The sequence below is a fragment of the Schistocerca piceifrons genome, chromosome 11 (genome assembly GCF_021461385.2).
Source record: "Schistocerca piceifrons isolate TAMUIC-IGC-003096 chromosome 11, iqSchPice1.1, whole genome shotgun sequence".
Classification (NCBI taxonomy): Eukaryota; Metazoa; Arthropoda; class Insecta; order Orthoptera; family Acrididae; genus Schistocerca; species Schistocerca piceifrons.
This window is the reverse complement of record NC_060148.1, coordinates 133,133,449-133,160,617: the sequence shown is the minus strand read 5'-3', so window position 1 is coordinate 133,160,617 and position 27,169 is coordinate 133,133,449. Positions and strand designations below refer to the sequence as shown.

The window sequence follows — 27,169 nt, the reverse complement described above, 5'->3', positions numbered from 1 at the left end:
TTTTTTTCCCTCTTTATCTTGCTACAGCTTTACATGGCGTGCTTTCCTTTCTGCGAAAGAATCTATTACCTCATCAAAGTTCGTCAAACGTTTTGCTACATGAAAAATCGAAATGTCATTACCTAATACTGAAAAAGCTGTTAACACAAATAATATCCAAGACTGGTGTCGTTTCTCGATCTGATAACGTCTATTTTGTCATTGTCTGCAAGATGAAACAAAATAGGCCTTTCTAATATTGCAGCAATTTTGTAACACACACCAAATAAACGAGACTGTTTTGGCATAAATGGCAATTTTTATAACACGACGGAATATAATTCACGAAGTACCAATATCAAATGCCTATTAGGCCTACCACAAGCAAAAAGCTTTATGTTAGGAAATAGTTTCACATTTCATTGATACGCACCAGCTTCTCAAGCACGAGATCAAAAAGTAGTACCGAGCGCGGTGGCTCAGTGGTTACACTGGACTCGCATTCGAGAGGACGACGGTTCAATCCCGTGTCCGGCCATCCTGATTTAGGTTTTCCGTGATTTCCCTAAATTGCTCCAGGTAAGTGCCGGGATGGTTCCTTTGAAAGGGCACGGCCGACTTCCTTCCCCGTCCTTTCCTAATCCGATGACCTCGCTGTCTGGTCTCCTTCCTCAAACAACCCAACCCAAAAAGTAGTATTAAGAAATTTTTACATAAATTTGGAATCGTCTTTTTCTTCCATAATTTGTGTGATGTCCCTGTTTCTTCTCCTTCCTCGTTCTAACAAACAATCTTGTTATCACCAATTCTGTAGCTATTCCTACCATTGTCAAAATTTGTTTTAAAATGTTCAAAAACCAACAGGGAAGCATTTCAGAATCATGTAAATAATCGATAGACAAATGTGCGCTGGATGCTAAGCGCTTTGTGCAACAAGTTTTGTTTCCATCAAGAATATGAATTTGGTGGCCCCTGTTCCCAGTAGCATCTAGGTGCTTGCTGCGACTGCTTGCAAAGCCAACACCTAAATTCCTGTATGCAGAAGCGGGAGAATCTACTGCTTAAAAGCAACTCAAGTGTGCATGCGCATGAGCCCGCTCGTAACTGCTAAAACGAATCTAATGTAAACAGTTGTGACTTCACGTTCATAGGAGGCAAATTGTTGTAACGAAGCATTGCATGGTCTTCCTAAAGCCTTTGACACATTTTGCTGTTGGCATGCGCTTGCATGAGCACTGTGTGTCGTCGTTGTATATGGAGCATTTCCTTTGTATTTTCGTTTTTTTACTTGTTTATCTTTTATTGTTGGAGTATTATTCTGTATTAGTGGGATACAGTAATATCCTTTGTTTGAGTATCGGTTCTTACCAGTCAAAATTACAAAAAATTTAACTGAAAACTAAAACAATGAAAAATTCCCGGAATTCTAAAAATTCCTCAGTTTTTCCCAGTTTTCTCCCAGATGAAAAAGTTCCCGGGTTTTTCCCGGATCTCCCGGGTCGTATACACACTGGTACTGTTTGATTTCATCTTTTACTGAGGAATGAACAAGTGTGCTATAGCCTGCATACCCGTTAGTTCTACAAAATCTGGTGACCAGTTGGTAGCTTGCAAGTTTATGCAGAAAATTGTCCCCTTCTACAGTTACCCGTCAGTTTGCTTGTTCTTTTAGTAGTACCCAGGATACCACATAATTATGGAGACATGTATGTGGGTACTACTAAAAGAATGGTTGAAAGACAACTAGAAGAACAGAAGGGCAACTGTGAAAGAAGAGAAACTGAAGCATCATCAGCTGTTGTAGAACATGTTTTGCAGCCAGGTGATCACAGATTTCATTTGATAAGACTCCGGCACTGGTAGCTACAAGTGGATACTATGAAAGGCTATATAGAAGTGATATACTAACTTACTAAATGCTCCAACAATTATAATCAGGAGGAGGAAAAAAAGGGCTCTGAGCTCTGTGGGACTTAGCAACTGAGGTCATCAGCCCCCTAGAACTTAGGACTACTTAAATCTAACTAACCTAAGGATATGGATATAATAGAGGGAAACATTCCACGTGGGAAAAATATATCTAAAAACAAAGATGATGTGACTTACCAAACAAAAGCACTGGCAGGTCGATAGACACACAAACAAACACAAATATACACACAAAATTTAAGCTTTGCAACCCATGGTTGCTTCGTCAGAAAAGAGGGAAGGAGAGGGAAGGAGAGGGAAAGATGAAAGGATGTGGGTTTTAAGGGAGAGGGTAAGAAGTCATTCCAATCCCGGGAGCGGAAAGACTTACCTTAGGGGGAAAAAAAGGACAGGTATACACTCGCACACACACACATATATCCAACCGCACATACACAGACACAAGCAGACATTTGTAAAGACAAAGAGTTTGGGCAGAGATGTCAGTCGAGGCGGAAGTACAGAGGCAAGATGTTGTCGAATGACAGGTGAGGTATGAGCGGCGGCAACTTGAAGTTAGCGGAGGTCGAGGCTGGCGGGTAACGGGAAGAGAGGATATACTGAAGGGGCAAGTTCCCATCTCCGGAGTTCTGACAGGTTGGTGTTAGTGGGAAGTATTCAGATAACCCGGACGGTGTAACACTGTGCCAAGATGTGCTGGCCGTGCACCAAGGCATGTTTAGCCACAGGGTGATCCTCATTACCAACAAACACTGTCTGCCTGTGTCCATTCATGCGAATGGACAGTTTGTTGCTGGTCATTCCCACATAGAAAGCTTACACACACATCCATGTCCGAAGCAGGATTCGAACCTGCGACCGTAGCAGTCGCACGGTTCCGGACTGAAGTGCCTAGGAGAAGGAAGGTGTGAAACTAAATGGTATCTGGATTCTGGTGCTTGAGAAGATGTGTGCCAGTTCTCCACCAAGGGGTGACAGCAAATGGGTAAGTCATGTCTCTGCTCGGGAGCATGCAGAAATCGAATTTGCTTCGGTTAGTAGTGATGTGCATCGGACATTCAAAAAAGCTAAGAGCCCTCTCGAAGACGTCCTCCGCTAATAGGGACAAACTGTCAGGTTTCAATAACAAAGCCATTCGAATGTGGCGTAAAAGTGTGGAACACTGAAGAGATTTCCGACTGTGAAGATTTACATTTTACAGTTACTGGACGGAACGTCAATCACTAGATTTCTGTTTAAATTTCTTGGAGCGCCACTGCACAGCCCACATTACCCTATAAACTGCCGAGTCTGAATACCAGGCACACTGGCTGCAAAGTCTAGGAAGAGAAATCTCTTCATTCTCTGAAAGTGGCCCACTTAAACTTTTCTGTGATAACAGTGATGTAACTGATTTATACAATGTAAGTAGTTACAGTAGACAAACCACATATCAACACTAAAGAAAAAAAATGGACTCGATTCGCACTGTAGTAAAAAAAAAAATCCAACTGAACATATGCTCACCGATACGTTGAGGAAATCTGTCTCAAGGATACAACATAATCGAGTGATTAAATAAGTTAGACAAAGTAGAAAAATCCTAGAGGTATTGATTTTAATGAGCATGGTGTAAAGGAGGGGATAGGTCTCCACTGCTTTATGTATTCTTTCGCGAGATACCTGTGTGCTCAGGAAAACTTTGGTGAAAACTCACACTTCACCTGCAAAAAGTAGCAAAAGTCATTAAAATGATAATACAAGTAGTCCACTTATTGTCGAAATACTCAATGGGATATTTCAGTTAAATCTTGTTAACTATATGTGATAGGATAAGGAAATGAACAGAAACATGTACACGCTGAATTTTCTTTATTAAGATACTTCAATTTCCACAACACTATAAGAGGTACAGAGCCTGACGCGTTACTCTTTTTTTTTTTAAATGGCGAGTTTCCCCAGTAGGCCTATAAACCGTGATAGACACACATGCATGCACAAGAATTGAGGACAGATAAAGTCAGTTTTTATTTATACAATAAGTGTGATCAGAACAACTATTACAGTATGTGTGATCAGAACAACCGGTACAGTATGTATGGTCAGAATCAACATGCACAGTCAACACATCATTGTCAGATTGCATCATTAGATCTGCAACAATAGACTTCTCAGCAAGAGTTGGTTTTCTTATAATGCTCTTTATATGGATTTTAATCTGATCAGGTATTTCCTGCACTTTCACTTTTCCTTTGCTAGCACAATGTGCACCTTCCCTACTGAAACCAGAATTAGTGTGTGACAGCCAATGGTCCACTTCTTTTTCCAGTGTACCCACTGTTTCCATATCCAACGAATCAATGCGATTTACGAGGACCTGTAATTTAGTTTTTAACTGTGTTTTCTGGGGAGCAGTTTCATGAGAAGCAGTTTCCTCATCATTTTCTCTTCTAATAGGCGGCAAAATGACAGATGCCTCTCCAGTCACTGTAGTTTCCGTGTGGTATACCACCAATTCCGTATGCTTCGGAATAACCCCACGATTTAGCCTATGCCGAGAGAAGTTTACAAAATCGGCTTGGAAAAAATGATTTTCACACACAGAATAAGAACCACAGTCAATGTCTTCAGCTATATTACAAATTAGTTTCCACTGTTTTAGCAGCTCACTCTTTGATGGAGCTGGGAATTTGTAAAAATGTCTATTTTGATGTTTTATGTTCATGTTTATATTTGAAAAATAACCACTTCTACAGCCAGGAAACTTACAAGAGTATTTCAATCTTAAACCAGAATTTTTCTTTCCCGTATGATCCATCTTCACTTGTCTGTTATTATAATCAAAAATTCTGAAAAAAAAGGAAAGCAAATTCAGGCCACATGGATGACAAATTAATTTCACACAGTTTTCTTTAGTATACTTTCACAAATCAATTAATTTTTGTTAAAATGTTGTGACTGTTCTGCTCCGGTTATTATTATGAAAGGCAAAACTTCTTTTAGGTATGATTTACCACCCTCTTTTCATATCTTAATGAAACAGTTTTTTGTACACATGGAAAAAGAATATTCGATGTAAAGATATATTGATCACTGAGATGGAAGAAAAGGAACGCCGAGTTTTTTTTTTTAATTAGGGGAGTGGGAGCTGCGGAGAATAGTGATACATTTAAACTGATAAATTTCAGCAGTGGTGGACGGTAGTAATGAACAGGTAGTGGAAGAGTGGTTTTGTATTTATTTAATACTACCGCATCTTAACAATGAAGGTACATGCAACTCTCCCGTACTGAAAAGATATTGGTTATTGTCACTAAGTAGGCTTATGGCTCGTAATTTTGGTGACATGCTATTGCTACAAAGCAAGGTGAAAAATTAATAAAAAAAATCTCATTTGTACTACATTTCTGTACATTCTGCTAATAATTACAGTGTGAGCACGCATTCAACATCACGGCATGTGGTTCCAGAACAGATCTGTAATGCAAATCCATTGAACAGTACTCCTCAAACAGTGGAATTTTATAACACTGATAATTGTAATATTTAAACAAATATCACTACATATCATGTTATAGACCAAATCCAAGTACATATTATGATAAAAAGTTAGTGCAATAAATATATATTTTAAACCATAATACTAGATTATGCCAAGCATTACAGAGGGAGAAAATTTCAGTTGCACTTAATGTTACCACAATGTTATGTGTAAATGTCATTTGGGTTGAAGGACCTGTTTTGTGTTACTTATTGGCAGAAGGGAGAGGAGACGATCTAAATGTGCGCATTACAGAAGCATCCAATTCCACCCATCTGCTTTGAGCCACGAGGTCCCAACATGGCAGACACCCGTACTTTCAGCATATCCAATATGGCGACCATAACATCACTGCATACACACGCGATCAAAAATAAAAACGACATGTGATTATTTCACCCCAGCAACACAATGAAGCTAATGGGAGAACTATGGGAAGTAGGGTGCTTAGGAAGGCTACAATCTAAATATACAATTAAAAAAGAACAGCACCACCCGAAAACACATATTATCCACAAAGTCTAACAAACAATTTTCAAATATATCTGAAAACAAAGATGCTGTAACTTACCAAATGAAAGCGTTGGTATGTTGATAGAGACAATAAATATACAAACACACATACAAATTTCAAGCTTTCGACACCCACGGTTGCTTCATCAGGAAAGAGGGAAGCAGAGGGAAAGACGAAAGGATGTTTCCCTCTATTATATTCATATCAATAATTTGAATGTTTCCCTCTATTATATTCAAACAATTTTCAAAGTACAATATAATGCTCAGAAACATAAAAAGCCACAGGAATTGCATATTCCACTTTACCTATATAGCTCAAACAAAATCGTAAATTTCACTTTACCTATACAGCTCAAACGAAGACCTCGATACCAAAAAACCAATGTACACTACTGCAAAATATGATATCACTGACTTTACTACACAATACTGCTAACTTCACTAGACCTACATAACTCAAATGAAGTACTCAAACCGTAGAACCCAAAAATAAATAAAAATCCCAGTACCACAGATTCCACTTAACCTATACAGCTTAAAAGCAACCAACATACCAAAAACCAACACACAAATCGAGAAACCAGAACACCCATATTCATCAAAGTACAGTACTTAAAATCAAAATAAAAAAATTACTTACCAACCAAAGCCATCAACAAATAAAACTAGGTTGATGTGAGCACTCACTCACACACACACACACACACACACACACACACACACACACACACACAAAAAAAAAAATCCCTCAAATACACCCCAGCCCTGAACCTACCTTCCTTAAACCAATTCTGCCCCACCCAACACCAGTCCTAATTAGAACACGGTGGGGGGGGGGGGGAGGGGGGAGGGGAGACCACAGTGGTCTTAAACACACACCATCTACGCAAAACCTGCCCCATTACCTCACAAACTATATGAACACCCCCCCCCCCCCTCAATTTAACACCATTGACCTGTACATCCCACCCACTGCTACAAGCAATACTCATCTAAATGAGACTTCAAATAGAAACAGCATCTCTTCCCTCTCCCTATCACAGATCTCATGATCCCCAAAACCTCTCTATAGTATTTGTGCAAAATCCAGTGTCCTAATCCTTAGACTTGGTATTATGATTTACCACCAGAAGGTCATACTCCATTTTGCCCAAACCACTCTAAGACAAAAATGCATACGACATTGCAGCAGACCCCTCCTCAAAGCTTTTTTCAGTCAACCCCACTAGTTTCCAAACTCAGACTTGTCAATTTCCACTTCCTCCGCAGCTGCCCCCCCCCCCCTCCCCAAACTTAAAAAAAATATACCCTCAACATGCCATTTTGTCATATGGTGACATGGTTGGACACCGTTGGCTGCTATTTGAAGACAAATGTTGATGGTGTAGAGACGGCAACCAGCTACAAATTTATTTTAAATCCCTTTACTCAAAATGTACCGTTACTGGTTTCGAATCATTACAATTCATTGTCAGATGGCTTTTGTGCTTTCATTAGAACTTGTGGTGCATTTTTTACTGATTAGTTGTCATGAATGCCAGTTTGGAGTACTTGTTTTCATAGTTTTCATCCAGCAGACAACGTTCGTAGTTTTTACCACACTCCCATCATTGCACACATAAACTTGTATAATTGAACGCTTCAGATTTCCCGTTGAATACATCTCCAGCCCATTCCTACCATTGCACACGTACATTTGTATCACTGAGCACTTCATATTAGTCGCAGAGTAGACTTCTAACATGCACCGCATGTTTTGATAGATACAAAGTAAACACTTTGTAACTACAAATTAAACACTTTGTATCTATCAAAACAAGCGGCGCAAGAATGCTCTGTGACTAATACGAAGTGCTCAGTGATACAAATTTACATGTGCAATGGTAGGAATTTGGTGGAGATGTATTCAATGGCAAATCTGAAATGCTCAATTATACAAGTTTATGTGTGCAATGATGGGAATGTGGCGAAAACTACGAACACCGTCTCCTGGATGAAAACTCTGAAAGCAAGTACTGCAAACTGGCATTTCACAACAACTAATCAGTAAAAAATGCACCACACTTGCTAATGAAAGTCACCTGACAATGGACTGTAATGATTTGAAACTGGTAACGGCACCTCTCGAATAAAGGACCTTAAAATAAATTTGTCGCCAGTTGCCGTCTCAACGCCATCAACATTACTTTCAACATATTTCCCTACAGCAAAAACCAATCTAACACACTTTTCACAATCACTCCCATAATAAGTCAGTACAATTATCTCCCTCACGGCCTGCCTCTCGAAGTAGGTCCCACGTGGAATTAATCTCCAAATATTTATCACGGCAACATCTCCACGTGTATAAGCCTGTGGCCCAAGAGCGTGGGTCTCTATCAACTTCGTACTCTCACCACAAAAATGACACGTCACGTAATCTGCACTCAGTCCGTACAGTTGGAAGAATTTAATCATAATCATCATGTCATCGCCCAATGCAACACTGAGAGAATAACCATTGGATTTATCAGTCATATCCATTGCTAGTGAGAAACAAAAAACTACTATTACATTTTGTTCCACAGAACACGCAAAACCAATCACATCTAATAAAAAAACGACTTATAAACCACAGAACAAATAAACGAAAATGGTGACAAAGCATTCTCTTCTGAAAACAAGTTTACACAATCATTACCCAGAGTCAAATGACCGAATACCACACATGACACAAACAACTTGAAACCTCAACATCTACAACAAGAGGGCACCAACAAATACTACAACACAACATCACAAACACAGACAAATCCGTAAACACCACACCAAAGTGACATCACACACCACACCACACCAGCATTACATCACGGATCAAAGCAGGTGGCTGGAATTGGACACTTCTCGTGACCCCAACTAGAGACTACCATATTGTTAATAATCAAATAATTGAAATAGCCCTGAAATTGTACTATAGCATGTGCACTTCAATGTTATGAAGGATTAAATAATTTAAAAGCAATCTATTCATTTAAAATAATTTATTTTGAAAAACATTACAAAAATGCCAAACTTTTTCTTGAGTCAAAATACAGTCAACCTTCAAATTAAGAAGAAGAATTTAAAGCACAAGCTTTTTGGAATAATCACAAATGTAAATGTCAATGTCTACCCCCAAAAGCTGAGTATGCACCCCCGTATGGCACCGGATACTTCAAATCCAAGTTTCTCCGCTGGTGTCCACTGAGAATGGGATGCCACCAGAATATGCATGTTCCACATTTTCCAGAAGGTGTACAGATCACTTTGCTCATCATCTAGGGGAAGTCCATTATTGCACGATTCGACAGATGAAAACACTTTCTTTTTTTTCCATAGATTTTTTATTTCTTTTGCCTTTTTTACACGATTTTTCATTCTGCTTCGCTTTCGGATCACAAAAAAGCAGCCCTTTCTTCAGTTGTGTCGTCGAGTATCTCGAGAAGTATCGACCACCGCAGTGATACTGCACACACGGCATAGTGGTATCGAGAGATCCCAATGAGATTCTAGGAAGAAGCCGTGCCTCTCGTAATTTTGAGGCACCACTGCCCTGAAGCTGCATCTCCAGAGGTCAGGAGGACAGTTCTGTTCGAGGTCAGATCCTGCCCATTTCCAGGAAGCTCCTGTCAGAGTAACATCACCGTGCTACCCAATCGCAGTGACACAGCCCGTTCGACCGTCGGGGAAGCGAAGAGACTCCCGTTTCCTGTGAATTGTGCCTATGCGCCAACACTATCAGAACTGTATCAACAAGTGTCTAGGAACTTGCATCTTCTAGTGGCTGTAGTGAAGCTCCAGTACGGCTACTCTGAACTTGTGTCGATTCACCACTCAGTGATGGTGACTCATTTAGTGCATTCTCAACTGCAAGTCTACACGTGCAGTTTCGTAGCCGCGGCCTGCGAGTTAACGAGCATTGCGCTCCCATTTTAATGTACAGCCGAAAGAGTCAGCCTGCAGGAATTGTGAAATGAACCATGTCGTCCAGGACTGCGAGTCACAAAGGGCACAGATTCACCACCAGATGGGGAAATTCACAGGCGTCTATTGTCTACCGAGGCCTAAGTGCTGTTGTGTGCGAGTGAGGCAGAAGAGAACCTACGTTGCAGGGTAACCCAGTAGAAGCCGTTCGTGGTCGAGGAGACGTAGCAGTGTTAAATATGGCGGACCTAAGATCGGCTATAAAGGGAAATACTTATGGAAACTATTTAATTCTATAGTAATGCAGGGAATTAAGCCACAGTTATTTTAATCTACCATCCTTCATAAATTTTCATGGTGATCCCAATAAAACTTGAATATTGATCATATCTATAATAGTTTAGGATTTACTGTTAAAGTGAAATTAGAGAGTTTTGTAACAAAGACCTGAATGCTAAAATCTGACTGCTTTGGTCGATCGTAACGATCGACATTTCGTATAGAAGCTCACCATTAACATGACAAACATTGTAAATATCAACTCTGTAACTTGTTTAAAAGATATAGTAAACTTAAATTATCAGTATTTTCAGTTAAGCATCAGATCATCATTTCCCCCCACAAAACACAATGAACGGCGACAGCATGACACCTTACTGAATCATTAGCTAGTAGAATATTTGTTGTAAGGTTTAGTGCATAATGGTTACTTTTGTTTTTTATTTATTTATCAGAAAGCACATTGGTACAAGGCTACTAGCCGTGGCATTCAAAGCTAAGAAGTAAACTGTATTGGTTTTATGTAAAAGAATTTAACGTTATTATGTAATGGATATTATTGTTACTTTATTCAGAACGTGAAAGTGGTCATGCTTTGATTATTTAAACATGTTAAAATGTAAAATAATGTAGAATAAGCTTTAGCCAATTGGATGGACGGCTTCAGGAAAGAGAACTGCCCTAGTCAGTTGAGCAAGGATATTCGGAGCGCGGGAAACGCGGCTGGGGACGGACAGAGGGAGTACTGGGGCAGACGCGAAAGCAGACAGTTCGGTTGGAGACACCAAAGGGTACAGTTCGTATGCAGACGCAAAAGCGGACCATTGGACTTTAGGCAGATAGGAAGTGAAACGACAGAAAATTTCGCATTGTGTGGTATCACAGGACTTAGTCTCTGTGCAGTGAGCAGCCATGCGCCTGGTGTGAACTTTAACTTTCCATGTAGATAACTTGTATTTCGCAATGAGATTGTGAATGATCGAACTGTGTCAAATGGATATGCACTCGAATGTAACCGTAACTCTAAATACGACCACTTTCACTTTTAGTTTGCTTTCTGAATAAACATTTTTCCAACCAAATCGCAACTATGTGGCCTACATCATTTATGGGTCATTAATTTAGTTCCTGATGTTATTATTACTGTTATTATATGTTATGTTAACCTTGTATTTTGCAAACTTGCCATCAGCCAGACAATGTAACCAAAGGGCCACAAGCGTCTAATTTACAGCATGTAATGCGACACGTGTTGTTCAATCCCTAGACGAGTTTGAGACAACACATTGCGACGAAGAGGAACCTCATGTGAGCCCGAACATCTTTGGGATGTTAGCTCGCAGGCCAAGCCTGGCAAGCAAAGATAAGTTCCGTTGTGATTAATAAAGTATTATTTATTCGTAGTGATCTAATTAACTGTATTACTACTAGCCATCTCGAAGTCCGAGAAGTTGGACACACCATCTTCCTCTTCACTGGTCTATTCGATGAATGTGCGAATTGATTTACAGTGATCCTGTAATAGAACAAGTTTTTGCAGCTTTCCGACCTCTGTCAGACATTTTCTTTCTGATGCAGCACAACTGCTTAAGTCTTTCCTGTCTGAGGAAAGGGTAATTGTGAATACGGTGGGGTGCCTTGCTGCTAAAGGTCCTGGCTGATATGATAAAGCGAGAGAAGGCGCGTCAGCAGCGTTTGACAGCACTTCGACAGAAAAAAGGCAGTGAGCTTCCTGCACAGAAGCTAGAAAATCAGCATCAGTGATAAGGTGTTCATTCAGTGGGTCAATACCTGTCACTTTAAAACCACTTACTGCATCTGACTAGTTTGAAACTTTCAGATAAGCTTTACTGAAAAGTTCCATTACCTCATATGGTATAACAGTTCTCTTGCTTCCTCACTATAGCAGGCCTTAAATGATCCTAAGAAAGCTTCATCTAGGGGCTGGAGCTAGTTTTTTTGGCAATGACATTATGTAAATTTAGTTCATCCTGGCCTTATGAATCACTTCAGGGTTGTGAACAAGGCAGTAAAGCTAGTCTAAAATGAGGAGAATGGATGAATCTTTAATTGCCTTGACCATTTTGATGAAGTAGTCAGACCATTCTGGAAATATGTGATTCTGAACCCAACCAAATGAGTGGGCTCGGCCAATACGTACAGGTGAAGCTCCTTTTATCAACCAGTCTGACATTCTAAACCTGGGAAAAATAATATAATAGGACTACAGTATCCTGATGCACTCATACAAGCTATGAATGTGATAGCTGAACATCTTTCGGCAATGTAAGGGCTGCAACTTAAAATGTTCCTTTTTTTTTGCGATTACTTGGTAAGGTCTCCTTTGCACAATACTCAAAACCTGTCTCATCAATGTTATATATGTGATCTGGTGGATAGTGCTGTTTATTGTAAACCTCTTCTAATAGTTCATAAAAAGCTGTGACATTTTATTTGTTCAAACCCAATGCTTGTGAAAAATACATGGCACAGGACTTACAAATTGATAGGCTCAATGAATGGCGATTCAGAAACAGATCTGCCCAATTACTACCATCTTCATTAGTGGTGAAAGGTGCATTAATGCTATTCTTCTCAGCTAAAACAAATGCCATTTGTTTTCAACCAGATTTTTTTTAAAAAGAAAAAAAAAAAAAAAAAAAAAAAAAAAAAAGAAAAAAAAAAGCTTTTCTTCCTCGATAAACACACATGGAACAAGTTCTGCGTGATCACCGGAGTACGGGGGGCTTTCTATTGCTATTGCTTAAAGTTTGCAGAGGAGAGTGACATACACTACAAACATTTTTAGAATTTAAGAGTTCCCATTTCATTTGCCCTCTCAGCAGTGATGGCTTCACCCATCTCAAAAGGGTCCCAATGTCTTCCTTTTGCCTTTGGATTGGTATTTATGCTTGGGATATGTCATCTCAAAACAATGAAAAGGGTGTTTTTTATTTATTTATATTTAAACTAAAATTATGGGAATGCAAATTGGTCCAAATATATGGGATTGTTCATAATTAGACTCATTATGGTAGCCAGATTTGTGCCACACACTGATTCTCAGAAAATGGTCATGACAATCATTACAAAATGTAGGTAAGAAAGTGGGGGTCTAGTGTAGCAGGGGATACAACCCGTCGGCTTTGGACAATGACGTCACAAGTCGCCAGAGAGCAGTTTACCATTTTCGCTTTTGCTGTTATGTTTCAGTTTCGTTTTTTTACTGATTGCTTAATAAAGTGCATCCGTTTATTCTATCTCGTGAGATTTTTTTTTTTTTTAAAAGCCAAACAACACTTATCAGCTACTGAAGGGAGCTACAACACTAAGAAGAATCGCTTCTCGTTTGGCGACTTGTGACCTCATTGTCCAAAGCCGACCGGTTGTATCCCCTGCTACACTAGTCCCGAAAGTGGCTAACAGCTAATTCAGATGTAAGTAAAACAGTTCTATGAACAAACTGCATGCAGACATAAGTAAAAAACTGAGTTTTTCAAATGTGAAAATCAACTGCACCCAAACATTACAAGTTCCATCTATTAACTGTTTATAGGCAATATGTACTAGTGGGACCCCAGGCCTCCTAGCTCATATTTAGATCAGCACCCACATTTGGACCTTCTCCTCCAACGTGTTACTGATTTTTTTAAAGCGTCATTTCAGCAGCAAGATGCACTTTTTAACTATAAATACAGTCATGCCATCTGCAGAATATCAAACAAGGAAAAAAAAAAAAAGGACACAGTTTGGACACCATTGCAGATCAACTGAGCAGCATGTAACGACATTCAGTGAAGCACAGTTCAGTTCCAACTTTCAAGTTCGCTAGCGTACTACCAACTTACCGTGCTCATGCAGTAGTGAATTATGTATAACTAAGAGCTTACTAAATGGAGAAGCATTCAGCATGGTGAAGCACGTCCACACTAAACACCAAGTACAAGCTTGCACCTTGATGTAGAATATGTCTGCTGTGCAATAGTTCCTGTCACAGTAACTATTTATTTTATCATTAAGATAACACAGCACACTCATTGGTGAAAAACGACGATGTTCAATGCAGAGTTACATACTCATTCCGTGACAAGACGTAATAAAGTTGAATTCCAATTCTGTAAAACCTGCACACAGTTCTGCATTATATTCAACAAAAACCGAAAAACTGGTGTTAATAATAATGTGTAATAACAGCAATATACTTACAACACAATTAATTCGAGAAATACACACACAGGTCTTCGTCACCAGGAACAAATACATGCGACTCCAAAAACGAAACAAACACAAACATGAGAATTATTTACATCACTCAACATCGTGCATTTAAAAAAAATTAGCAGAATATCCGCAACACACTTAAAATGCAATTTAATTAAGACGATACACACAAGAAGCAGTTCACATTAACAAATTTGCCCCTGTCCGTGGTGTATAAACTGCTGTCAGATGTTTTGAACGAAGCGAAAACAAATATTGAAATGCTTACAATACATCAACCAATAACAAGTCGACATAAAACTTGCAGCGCCAGCGCTCCAAGTGGCGTGTGAGCAAATTTCAATTCCCTGCAAGAAATGCTTTGGCTTCATTGGTAGCTATTTCCCATTACATATGTTCTCAAAATTTCACTGCGTGTTACACACAAAGTGAGAACTGCTTCAACCGTGAGATTTTGTTTGACAAGCTGGGCTGGTACATTTGCACGTTTGTTTGATAATCCCGTGGAAATCAGACGACGAATTTAACAAAGAAATTTTAACGTTTACACGGACCTTAAAAGACATTGTACTGTCGTACGCTTTCATATATTTTATAAAACGTCTTTTATTAAATAACTTTGAGGAAGTAATTCCTGGGAGGCCTACAAAAGAGTCACAGAAAACCACTTTGATTTGTATAGTAGAATATCTTTATGATGAAATGCATTGGAACGAATATTCGAGAAGAGAAGTAGGTCACCTGCAAGACGTAGGGAGGGACATTACTCATTAGGGAGAGAAAGGCAATTGGAATTTTCTGGCTGCACTTTTGTGTATGGCATTTCTTAATATCTGCGAAGCGTCTGATACTATCTTATAATGTTCAGCTAATGTTTTGATTGGGTTTCATTTAAATTTGAGTACGTTCCTAGAGATTTAAGTGTATAAATTACTTTAGTCAATACCGTTAATTACTGACAAAAAGATGCCAGTGTGCTGTCCTTTACGCGTAGCCGTTATATGTTCGAGTAATATGAACAGAAGCATGGAAGCCCATGCGTTTTTGAGGTTTGTAATTTACAAATTAGGTATAATAGTAGCAAGATACGTCTCGTGATTTTGAGCCAATGTGTTTAATGGCGTCGATTGCGTAATAGTTCCTTTAAGGGATTTGAGGTTGAAATAATGAATTTATTACAAAAATGTTTAGAGATTGATTTCCACAGGCTCTTAATTTCGTTGTTCATGTTTATGTTTAAATAGACTCTTTTTATGATATTGCTTTGATTTTGTACAGCAAAAAGGGCTTCTTGGTCAAATCGTTTGGCACTGGAGACAAAGTAAAGCTTCCTGGAACAGCCCCAGACAAACCTAATTGTTATGAATTCGGAGTGACATACGAAGAAATATATCAAGATCTTCTCCTCAAAGATAAATCATTGTATCCTTTGTCACCTGCTAATGAAATTAGGAAAAATGAATACCTCCTCGGATTTTTTTTTTTTTTTATTTCACTCATAAAATTTGACAGTGATGTGTACTATTTTCACGAGTGATTGGTGACTGATCGTATGTTTCCTTTGCTCTCGCTCACATGTTTTGTTTTATAGGTAAAGGCTGCTGAAATTCGGTGGCTGGTTCGTGGGAACTTCGACACCACGTTGGCCACAGTCATCCAGCTGTTCTGGCAGACGTTATAATTAAGTTTACCTATTTCTATTTTAAAATTTTATTCTTAGTATAAATTTTTACTTAGTATAGCATTACATGAGATCATGTATTGCATCAATAAAAAAAAAGTCTGTGAATAATATCTTATAATTTATTTTACAGAACACCTGTACTGCATTAAGAGGGGTGGGTGACTGCTGGTTTGTATGATACTACATCAATACACATGGCAGAAATGTAGAGCTCAAAATTCCAAAGCGACATTTTCTGTTAACATATTTACACTGCGAAACACGTAATCTGCCTGTGTATGCTCATGCATGAACTGTTTTCTTTGTGGGATTGGGATTAGGGTTTCTCACGTGAAGTGACTTACTTTTATGGGAAAATGCTTAAGTGAGTAAACTTAAAACAGTTGAGCAAGAAGACGGTTGACATTTAAGCATATAAAATTGGTAATCAACTGATATACGTAACAGCAAGGGAGAGTAATGTAATCTAAATATGCACACACATTAAACAAGAAAATACTGCTTATATAAGTGTGAACAGTATCAAACTTGGATACAAATTGATAATTGTGTCGGACATGTTTGAGATGCATCATTTAACCGGAATGCTAAAAACATAGGATTCTACAGTGTAATTGAAGATGAAGCTAGTTATGTAGAGCCTATATTCAGCAAACATATTAACACTTTTGGCGTTATTTTTCTCAGTGGTATGAACAGCAGAGAGAGAGAGAGAGAGAGAGAGAGAGAGAGAGTGTGTGTGTGTGTGTGTGTGTGTGTGTGTGTGTGTGTGTACGGACTAATATTAGTTATATGGTAACGATATTTTATAATCGGTGGAGGCTTTCGCTGTCTTCAGTTATCTGTAGTAAGATAGGTGAGATGCGGATCGGAGAGATTTTGGATTTTATTGATGCTGCTAAATCTTATTTGGGCAGAGTATACTGTACTGTGGACAACTCCCAGCAGGTGGTACATTAAAAACAATTCAGCTGAATTCACCCACATGAACATATTCTGCTTCTTGTGTTCATGTAGTCACTGCAAAGGATCAGATTGTGGTGCATGAATGCATGAGGCATATTTCCAGTTTAGTTGCGTCCAAGAAAATCAATGTTTTGCTGTGGCAAGATTTAGTGCAAAACACAGGTATTGAAGCGAACACTGTAATTCAGTTGACAAATATGAAAAGACCCACAGGGAGTTATTTTTGTTTATGGTATAGAGTGGCATGGCAGAAGAGTAGAAACTATTGGATTGAGATTTGTGTTAAATTACAGTATTGTATTCATGTGCAGGAAAGCATTTAACTGTAGTAGTAACACCTTGTTAAGAAGAGGTAGAGATCCAGGAGAAAGTATTGAAGCTAAAGTATTTTTAAAATCCAGGGTGTTCTAATAGAGAACTGTTTTGTTGTATGTGGGGATTAGATTTTCATTTTAGGATAAAAATAAGCTATCTCAGTTCAAATGTATGAAAACTAGGTGCCATTATTTTGAAATATCTAGTGTATTCAAGGAGGACATAGTTCATTGTTGCAAGGCAAAATTACTTTGTGGTATTTAGTGTCTCAAGAATTTTTAGTGGGCAGTTGAATCAGTGTCACTTTAGGTCTTGTATTTGGAGGGAGCAGGATGAAAGCAAATAATGTGTGCAGTTTATTTATTTATTTATTAGTAGTTTGACAATGGAAAAAAAATGTTAGCTTAAGGTAGAGGTGAAGATGTCATTCTTTTTAGACACAAGTGGGATCCATGGTCTCCTGAAATGTGTGAAGATAGCTGCTAGTCATTGAATAAAAGAAATATATTGTTGTTAAAGGTGCTTATGACTTTATTGTGCATGTGGTTAATGAGAAGTTTCCGCATTTCTGGTAAAATGCAGTTGTAGCTGATGAGTGTGCAAGCAGTATGATTATATGAATTGCTCAAATTGAAATTAGGTTGAATAGTTTAAACTATTTAAGCATTGGAAATGCAGTGAAGCAGCTACAAACAGTAATTGAAGAGGTGACACCCAACTCATACGTTATTTAGTGTTGTGCACTCGTCCAATATGCCATTGGTGGTGATAGTGCTAACTAACTTTGGGAAGATTATTGTAAAAATGTATCGAACATAGTTTCCTCTGTTTTGAAAAATTCTTAATTGTCAGTACTGTTTCATCACTAGGCAGATTTATATTACATCAACAACTCCTGATAAGTTTTGCAGAACCTGGTAGGATGAAGGCTATGAAAATAGAAAAACATTTTTATATTTCTGGGTATTAGATGCCCCTAAAAAAATTGCTCATTTCAGGTTCTATATTGTGGTTATCAGTAACAATTGAATGGTTTAAAGCATTGTTCAAAAAAACTCAAAGCTGTAAAGGTGATTGTGCATTTCTCTCTCCCAATGAGAATTAAAAGCTGATAAACTTTGTTTTTAGTAGTTATGAAAATTGTTGGTTATGCAATTCGTCTACTGAGATGTGGAATATACGCTGTAATGGTTGACTGCCTTTTCACTCATACCATGCTGAATCCTTGAATCATCAGTGAGCCTAGTTAGTGAATGTAACACACACTTCATGTTGGTACCCCTTACAAACACATACTCCAGTGAAATATTTGCTGGTAGCTCTGTGGCTTGTTAAAATTCTTTGGTAATGTAATGAAAGCAACCATTTTGACATAAGATTAACGTAGTCCATAATTTAATGTGTAACAGTCTAATCAGTGATATTGATCTGTTCTGAGCTTCTTGTGTGAAAAGTACAGATTTAACTTTAAAAAATATGCAAGTTATTTGAGAGGGAAAGAGAGGAAGTACCTCAGCTGTCAAGAGATGAATCTGAATGGAATTAAGTCAAAAGTAACAATATACAGTTGTGTATGAAATGAGTACATGGATTAAAAGACAAGCGGAGAGGCAAGCAGCCTGAAATAAAGCAGGGGTAATGTCGGCATGAAATTTGGCTTTTATTTATATAGTGAGGAAATGATGAGATTGTCATTTGCGGATAGTAATAGTGTTTAAAAAAGGAGTGATTGTTCTCAAAGCAAATCTGCTAAGGCACCCAACCCCTTCTCCTGTATGTTAGAAATAGGTGTAGACTTGACTGAAAAATGGTGTAACACTTTAGAAAACTTTTGGTTAAGCTTTTTAGAAAGTGGTTGTTATGAAGTATACTGCTGTATGGGAAATAGTTGCTGGAAATATGTTCACTAGGTTTAAGTGGTTACTGCAGTGCAGACAGAAATGTGTGTAGTAACTTTCACATGATAGGCGGACCAGCTAAAGAATGTACCTGTCTTTCTGCATTAAAAGAAATGTGCCCTTTAGTGAGGTAGACTATTTGATTTTAGTGTTTCTGCTGTAGATTTGGGAAAGGAAAAGGGGGGGGGGGGAGAGAGGAGGCATGGCAATAAGTATCTCTCTTAGGTAAGAGTGAACCTGAACACTCAGATGGATGTTGCTTTATTTGAAATACTGGGGGTCATTTACAAACTGATTAGATTAATATGTGGAAACTTTGTTGATGTGGTTGGAACAACTTTGGCAGCTCCATCCAGAATGGTGAGAGTTAGAGAATGCACCATAGCTATATAAATGAGAAATTATCACAGGTGATGCACTTGGTAGAGAGAACAGCAGTAAAGGAGACTGCAGAGAGGAAATTGTTCATGTATTTTAACACAATAGCTCCCTCGAGGCTGCCAGTAGTCTCAGCAGAACCTCACATCTGATGCCATGGCGTCTTGTGATAAAATGTCCATAACTATCCATGCGGCAGTCAGTGTGTTAATCGTGTGGAGTGGGAGGCCTGGGGGATAGTGATGGAAGTGGATGTGGGACTGTATCATGTTGCATTTGAGAACATAGAAACTAGTCAACAAAAATGCAGTCTCAAGTGTAGAAATAGCAAACAACACAGATTCCCCAACTGATTCAGGTTTAACTAATGAATATAAAAGGTAAATGATGCTATATAGTGAAATCAGTTTTCAGAAGGATCAGGAACTTTAATTTTAATGGCAATTGGCTAATTTAATGAGAAGGTTAAAGACCTCCCGAGACATAAAGTAAAACTCTTTAGTACAATTGCTGATGGGAATAAGTGGACTAGAAGAGGAAAAGGAGTTAAATATTATTAAATTCTGTGGCTGTGAAGTAACAGTTATTACAAAGCATTAAACAAACCATGTAGAAATGTTCGCCCAACGTGGCAACACATATCAAGGTTATATTGAACTGTCAGCTTCTGAATCTCACAAAAAAACCACTAAAATTTCATAGCAGTTGTTGTATAAAATATATTAATCAAAGTTTTCATGCTGTTGCCTGGTCCCATACAATTGACACTGAATATCACCTGCTGTAAGTGGTGGTGTAGCTTTGGTGAAATGGAGTTTTTATGGGTGGGGGGTTGAGGGGGAGGCTTCAAGATGTTGCTTTGTTGTTGGGGGGGGGGGGGGGGGGAGGGAGGTAGAGGGACTGAAATAGTCATGCTAGAAGGAACTGGCTTAAATACTAAACTTTTTAATGTGCTTTATATTTAGAGCTGGGTTAGCTACTTTTCAATATTTTGGTTGTGTTAGGGAACATGTAAACTTTCATTGCCCCCTCTTGTCCTAAAATTTCACAGATAATGTGACTTCCGTTGCTTCAAATGGTGTAGATACTTAAATGACATGCTGTTAGTATTAACTATTTCTTGGTGAGATAAATAATCTGATCTCCTATCATTACAAGTGCCTGAGTAAGTTTTTAGAAATTGTACACATGAAATGGTTAGTTAGAAAGCAGCCTATCCATTGTGAACACTGACAAATACAAATGAAATAAGAGGATTGCAGTTTCAGAACCAAGGAATCCTTTTCTATTCCAACGAAGGAAAAGGCAGAGAGGGAAGGGAAATAAGCGATTATTTTAAAGCAAAAGCTAAACATTAGACTCGGTATGGAAAGAATGATTTGACAGAAGTGAAATTTGTAGTGGACTGCACAAGATAAGTTTGAGAATGGGAGGGAGGGAAGGAAGGGGGGGGTGTCCAAACAGAATTCTTTGTGAGGTAACAATTAAGTTAGAGATAAGAATGGAGAAATTCTAAAAGGCATTCAACACTTAATAGGTGAATAATGACGACGATGTGATCATACAGAATATCTTTCCAGAAGTGGTAGTGGATCTTTGGCTGACAGAACCAAACACACGGAATATTTAGCAGAGACTGATGTAACAATGGGTATGCCTCAGGAAAGCGAAATCTGGCAACATACATAAACAGTTGATGAGGTAGGGTCAACAGAAATGTCAGATTATGCACTAGCAATGCTGTTTACAGGACAGAACCATCCTCAGATGTTTGTAAGGTAATGCAGATATTTCCATTTGGTGTAGTCATTGTCAGCTGTCTTTAAATGTGGGTAAATGTAAGGTAATATCCGTGATTTTGAGTTAGAACCCGTTAAAATTCAGTTACTAGATTAATACTAAAGATCAGGTGGTATCGTGTTCTAAGTGGTATGGAATGAGCAACACACACAGTTACCATGGGGGAAGGAGAATTGAAGACTTAGGTTTATTGGACAGTACTGTACATTCATAAAGTAAATAGTATAGGGAAATTTTATGTGGCCAATTTGAAAGTATTGGTGGTATGTTAAAAGTCCTTATCAAGTGGTGGTGATAGACATGGAACAAATTTGTAGATGCACTGCTAAGATTGTGGTAGGTCAATATAGCTTCTGTGGGAGAGTATCAGAGATGCTCGGGGAACTTGAATGCAAGTTTTTAAATGAACACACTGCCACTCACCTGCATTGTACTTTAATTAATTTTGATACAGGTTTCAGCCTTTTATGCCATTGTTTGTCACAAGCTCAATAACATGAGAATGGCATAGAAGGCTGAACCTGGGTCATAATTAAATAAACAACAATACAGTCAAATAGCAGTGTGTTCATTTAAAAAACTATTGTACGGGTGTTGCTCAGCAACATCAAAAATTGTTTAATGCAAGCCTTAGGGAGAGAGAATCAGTATTTTAGGAAGTGTGTGCAGCAGTTACGCTGCTATCGTATACCTCACAAGGATTTTCAGATAAAGATAGTACACACTGAGGCATTGAATAGGACGAAATCGCCGATACCGGTGTAAAGCACCTATCTCGAGGCACTGTACCATTACTTATGGATTATATTTGTAGAAGTAGAAAGTATAAGAAATACAGATGAGGTGGAAAATTGAAACATATCCAAACGAGCTGTCTAATGACCTCATTGTTGACAGTATGTTAAACCCCAATCCTTTTAGAGAAGGGAAAAAAAGGCAGTGGGGGGAGTGCCAGAAATAGAAAAGGGATGGTAATGAGGAGGGAACAAGATACTTGTCTTGGTTGGTAGGACACAGAGAAAAAGAGGGCAAAGTGTGACCAGGTGAGGTACGAGCAAGAAAAATGAATTGCTGCAGTATTCAGATACGAAGCAGGAAATCTGTGTCCCTGCTGTTAAATAGTGGAGTGCATATATTTCCTAATACTGCATGCTTGTCAATTCCCTTTTACGAGCAGAGAACTTTACGGTCATTATGAAGCACACAATGACTGAATGCAAGCAATGCGTAGTTATAGTGCGTTGTAGTGTGTGCCCTGTGGTAGAACAGTTGAAGTGAGTGCTTCACGATACTAGGTGTCCAGACGATCACAGGTGAGAACTTGCTTCCCAGCATGGTTCATACCTTTTAACATCTTGGTATTATCTTCTGGAGATCTCTCCACAATTGATACCACTGCTCAATGTTGACAGAGGTGTGTCAAGTTGCTTAGTGGACATACAGGTCACGCATGAGAATGTGGACAAACTTTGAGAATGGTAACTTATTTTGCAAGGGCTAAAAATAATAAACTGTACTTTTAAAAAGTACATCATATGACATTTGTAGATTGTACCTGCCATCAGAAATGTTTATTTTTGACAGTTGGGTACCCAGGATGAGATTAAGAAAAAAAAGTACAGCAGTGATTTTGCTGACCAGCAATAGAGTTAGAGATAAGAATATAAGTATTTGAGGAACTGCGAGGAGAAGTAATAGTGGGGTGACAAATTGAAACTGTGGGAGGAAAGGGGGTGATGAAAAAAGAGGTAGCCAGAAAAAAGGGATTTAACATAAAGAGCAATAAGGCATTTTTATGCACAGTATACCAATACCATATGTGCATCGTGGGTAATTTAGTGGGTTTGAGTATTTTAGGTGCTTATGGTTAGAAGACCTTAGTCTTTAACTTTTCCACAAGGAACACTTGATAATGACAAGGTGGGTTGAAATTCACTGTTTACATCAGGTAAAGAGAATAGCCTTAACAGAATGATGGATTCTCTCAACTTCATTTTTGCTTGTAGTGCACCCCCCCCCCCCCCCACCTCTCTCTCTCTCTCTCTCTCTCTCTCTCTCTCTCTCTCTCTCTCTCTCTCTCCCCTTTCCCCTCATTTTCCTTTCTATTCCTGTCTTTCTATTGCTTTGTATCTTATTTCCTTTTGACTTGGTATTGTGCATGCAGTACACTATTCTGATGCCCATAGTTCCAAAATGATCTATGCCACTTTGATCAATCATATTTCAAAGAAATGAGGAAATAGAGAAAGGTGTGTTTTGTGGCATAATGTATCTGTAGCCTGCAGGATATCTACTTTGTTGCACTTGTTCTGCATCTGCATTACTCTTGTTTAGACATCCAAAACTCATCCTCATTTTGACAACTCCAGTTTTCTTGAACCTCCTGCATCACTTTATGATTGTGGGAGGTGATAGTGGCATGCTTCTGTAAAGTGTCCAGTATCTCTGCTATACATGGGTGTAAAATTTTGTCTCTCTTAACTGTTCACAAATGGCACAATCTGCTGGGGAGAGGCCAGTTTTGTTGATCTACCCTGGGAAGAAAGAGAGAGAGAGAGAGAGAGAGACAGAGAGCTAGCTTTAGATGTGTGATAATATTATGCTGCAAACACCACCTTTCTACCTATCCAGTTTCTGAACTATATTGATCAAAGTTATGAAGATCATTTTGGAACACCCTGTATTGCTTTGTTTTTCAATCCTGTTTGTTGTGTTGACTGTAGAGAGAGAAAAAAGGGGAGAACAGCACAATAGATGTGGTGCTCTTGGAAAACTGAGAAAGGAGAGCTTTTATCCTGTTGACACATTTTTCACATTTTGCTTTAAGTATATGATATATTGTTACGTTTCATTGTTCATTAGGTAATTTGTAATGTTCTGTCATTGTGCAATGGCTGATTTATTTGTGGTAGGAATTTTCAATTTTGAGTGAAAAAATTAAATTCCTTTTTTTAAATGTCTGTCAGGTTAAAAAAACGTGTCAGATAAACTGACATATCCTCACATAATTAAACCAGAAGTGTCAGTTTGCAGCACTAGTTTTTATTCATATTTTATTTTGTTTTTTATTCCTCTTCAAAGAAAGGATATCTTTTTGTGTCATAAGGTTCAGGAATATGTCTGTCTTAGAGTAATTGCCCCACTAATTGTAAGTGCTGAATGGAATTATATCTCAATGACAGACTGCTGCTCACCTTATTGCTCTTGAATGTAATTAAAGGCAGGAGTTAACTTAAACTTGATAGTGAGCAAGGTGATCCAGTGATGAAGACACTTCTTTCTGCACACAGTCACAGTGAGGGAGGGCTGTGTGAACAAGAGAGGACCAATCAAAGTTAATTCTCTCTCTCTCTCTCTCTCTCTCTCTCTCTCTCTCTCTCTCTCTCTCTGTGTGTGTGTGTGTGTGTGTGTGTGTGTGTGTGTGTGTGTGTGTGTGTGTGTGTGAGAGAGAGAGAGAGAGAGAGAGAGAGAGAGAGAGAGAGAGAAACCTATGGATAGGTGACCCACAAGAGAGCTGTTAAATGTACTGAATGGCAAACATTCTTAATGTTTCAAGTATACCCTTACTTTCAAATTTATTGTGGCCATTGATTGAGATGACTTGGTAATGTCACACATTGCCCTTCATTTGCTGGAGTGAGATTCAATCATTCATGATATCTTCAATAAGCTGACTGACATGGTTATAACTCATGTTGAGTAGGCTTGATGTGAGGATGAAGTCTTTAAGTGGTGTGTCACACATAATGTGTGGTGGTTTCTCCATCCAGAGTAGTGTTTCCTGTCCAGCCAATCTGTATGATATGCTGGCCATTTACCACCACTCCTGATCCCCATCCCACACTCTGTGGTCTTAAACACCAGTGAGTTGCAAGGCACATTGTGCAGTGTTGCTCGCACATTGCACAGCTGCAACTGGCATGGGGGGGGGGTGCTATCTAGGTATTGCCAGATAAGCACTTGATGTTACTGAGCAATTCCTCCTGGAGGGCTGCAGTAATTGTGAACACATACAGCCACACGATAATAGTGACTGCAATCTTGTTAAAGTGGTGAACAGCTTCATTAAAAGAAAATATGACACCCACACATGTTAAATATGCAAATAAACTTAAGACATGGCTTTGTATGTCTCAAGTAAAAAGTCACTTTGGACTGAAGGTATGATAGCTTACTGTAGAAAGTAGGACTGAGAAAGTGAATGGATCAGCCTGAAGATCAGCTTGAACACTACAGTGCTTTATGTACGTGGTCGTACTATAAAAGGTTCACCATTGCCTTCCTCCAATCTTTAAACTGACTTACCAGTGTAGTTATAGGTTAATCTACAGTTTAATATGGTCTCCAAACAGTGGCGAAATGATGCATTTATCACATAAATAAATCTTGTCAGAAGTGATAGGGGAATGACAGATAAGTCATAGTCTGCCGACCCACAATTTGAGTATGGCATCGATTAAATTAGTGTTTGTTTATTGAAGAAAAAAATACAGTGAATGACTGAAGGAAATATGTGCTCTCCTCGTGTTATTGGGTTTGTTCCTTGTAAGCTCTGTAAAGCAAGTCCATAGGTTTCCATATGTCCTGCTTAACTTCTTAGGTTGTATTTCTCCATCAGTATGGAAGCATTAGTTTTTTATCTTGTCTGTGATGGATCTTGTACTTTTTTGTTTCTTTGTTGGACATGTCTTATATATGAGTGCAAAGTTGGTAATGAAGCACCACAAATAAACAACTGCTATCTGCATAAACTCAAAGTATTAATGATGAAAGTCCACAGAAGTGAAGAGGTAATCGAGTCAGCTGGTCCCACAGGTGCAAAACATCATCTCATTTTTCATTGTTGAAAAGGAGCTAACAATTTTGGCACTTCTGTGCACTAGATGTGATACATGTCCCATACAGCATCTTCGTAAGCAAATCTCGTAGGAGTCAACTTATACCAATTAAAGGATTGTGTGGACATGATATTGTCAACAATCATTGTGCAGCTTTTTAAATGAATGTGGTAACCAAGTTGGCTTCTCCGTATGATAGCCAGTGCTATATGGTCACCAAGGGTAAAGTCGGATTTGGCACTTTAGCAGTAGTATCAAACCCGGATATTTCGATCTGCATTTTAACTTACCATTCACCTTTTAGTGCTGTGGAAATTAACTAGCACCACAGTTGGAGGGACATGCAAGTCAGTGAAGTAGAGTCCAAAAGTAATTTCTTTGACTACATCATCAGTGTGGCCAGTGGCATTTGCTTCATCACCACCTTTCCACAAAAACACACATTTGCTAGGTTCATGACTAGCATGCCCATTTTTAATACTTTTATAGAAAGGCCAATTTAGGTGAAACATTATTCTTAGCTTTAGGAATTGAAGGTGTCTTCTTTAGGAAAGGAAAAAGGAACCTGTTATTCCCAAAACTTTGATGTACTATTTGTATCAGCAGTACTGGGAGTTGTACCTACAATAACAAATCTGTGTCTTTCCCTGACTTATAGGCCTTGTGTTCAGTTGTGTGACCAATTTCCAATGGTGATATGATGTTGAGCATTGGTACAGGAAAGTGAATTACATGTACTTTTAAAACAATGGAAAATCCAGGATGGAATGTAACAATATCATGAAAAGGAAAGCTGCTACTCACCGTATAGCGGAGATGCTGAGTTCCAGATAGGCAGGACAAAATAAATAAAGCTTTCAGCCATTAATGTCTTTGTCAAAAAAAAAAAAAAAAAACACACACA

General features: G+C 38.6%; 2 protein-coding genes across 4 annotated transcripts in view; one reads left to right on the top strand and one right to left on the bottom strand.

The window, feature by feature from the left end:
* Positions 1-3,768: 3,768 nt before the first annotated feature.
* Positions 3,769-14,657, bottom strand: LOC124720091. 3 transcript variants are annotated; one of them, XR_007006059.1, is made up of 3 exons: positions 14,372-14,657; positions 14,056-14,289; positions 3,769-4,736 (listed from the first exon to the last, which is right to left on the bottom strand). XR_007006059.1 is itself a non-coding variant. In XM_047245372.1 (2 exons), exon 2 carries the CDS (start codon positions 4,703-4,705, stop codon positions 3,908-3,910), a length of 798 nt encoding a protein of 265 aa, XP_047101328.1. In that variant the 5' UTR covers positions 4,706-4,736; positions 14,372-14,657; the 3' UTR covers positions 3,769-3,907. The 3 variants fall into 3 exon arrangements, 1 of the variants encoding a protein (XP_047101328.1); XR_007006060.1 differs by having other exon boundaries at positions 14,056-14,280; XM_047245372.1 differs by lacking the exon at positions 14,056-14,289.
* Positions 14,658-15,113: 456 nt separating this feature from the next.
* The window catches only part of LOC124720018 (RNA polymerase II subunit A C-terminal domain phosphatase SSU72), a 49,269-nt gene continuing 37,213 nt past the window's right edge, over positions 15,114-27,169 (top strand). The window contains exons 1-2 of the mRNA XM_047245266.1: positions 15,114-15,435; positions 15,665-15,808. Coding sequence (XP_047101222.1) covers positions 15,353-15,435; positions 15,665-15,808 — 227 coding nt within the window. The 5' untranslated portion in view covers positions 15,114-15,352. The remainder of the gene's footprint in view (positions 15,436-15,664; positions 15,809-27,169) is intronic.

What these genes read in the sequence shown, in the direction of transcription:
- LOC124720091 (XM_047245372.1), bottom strand. Translation starts at nt 4,705, where the DNA reads ATGGATCATACGGGAAAGAAAAATTCTGGTTTAAGATTGAAATACTCT.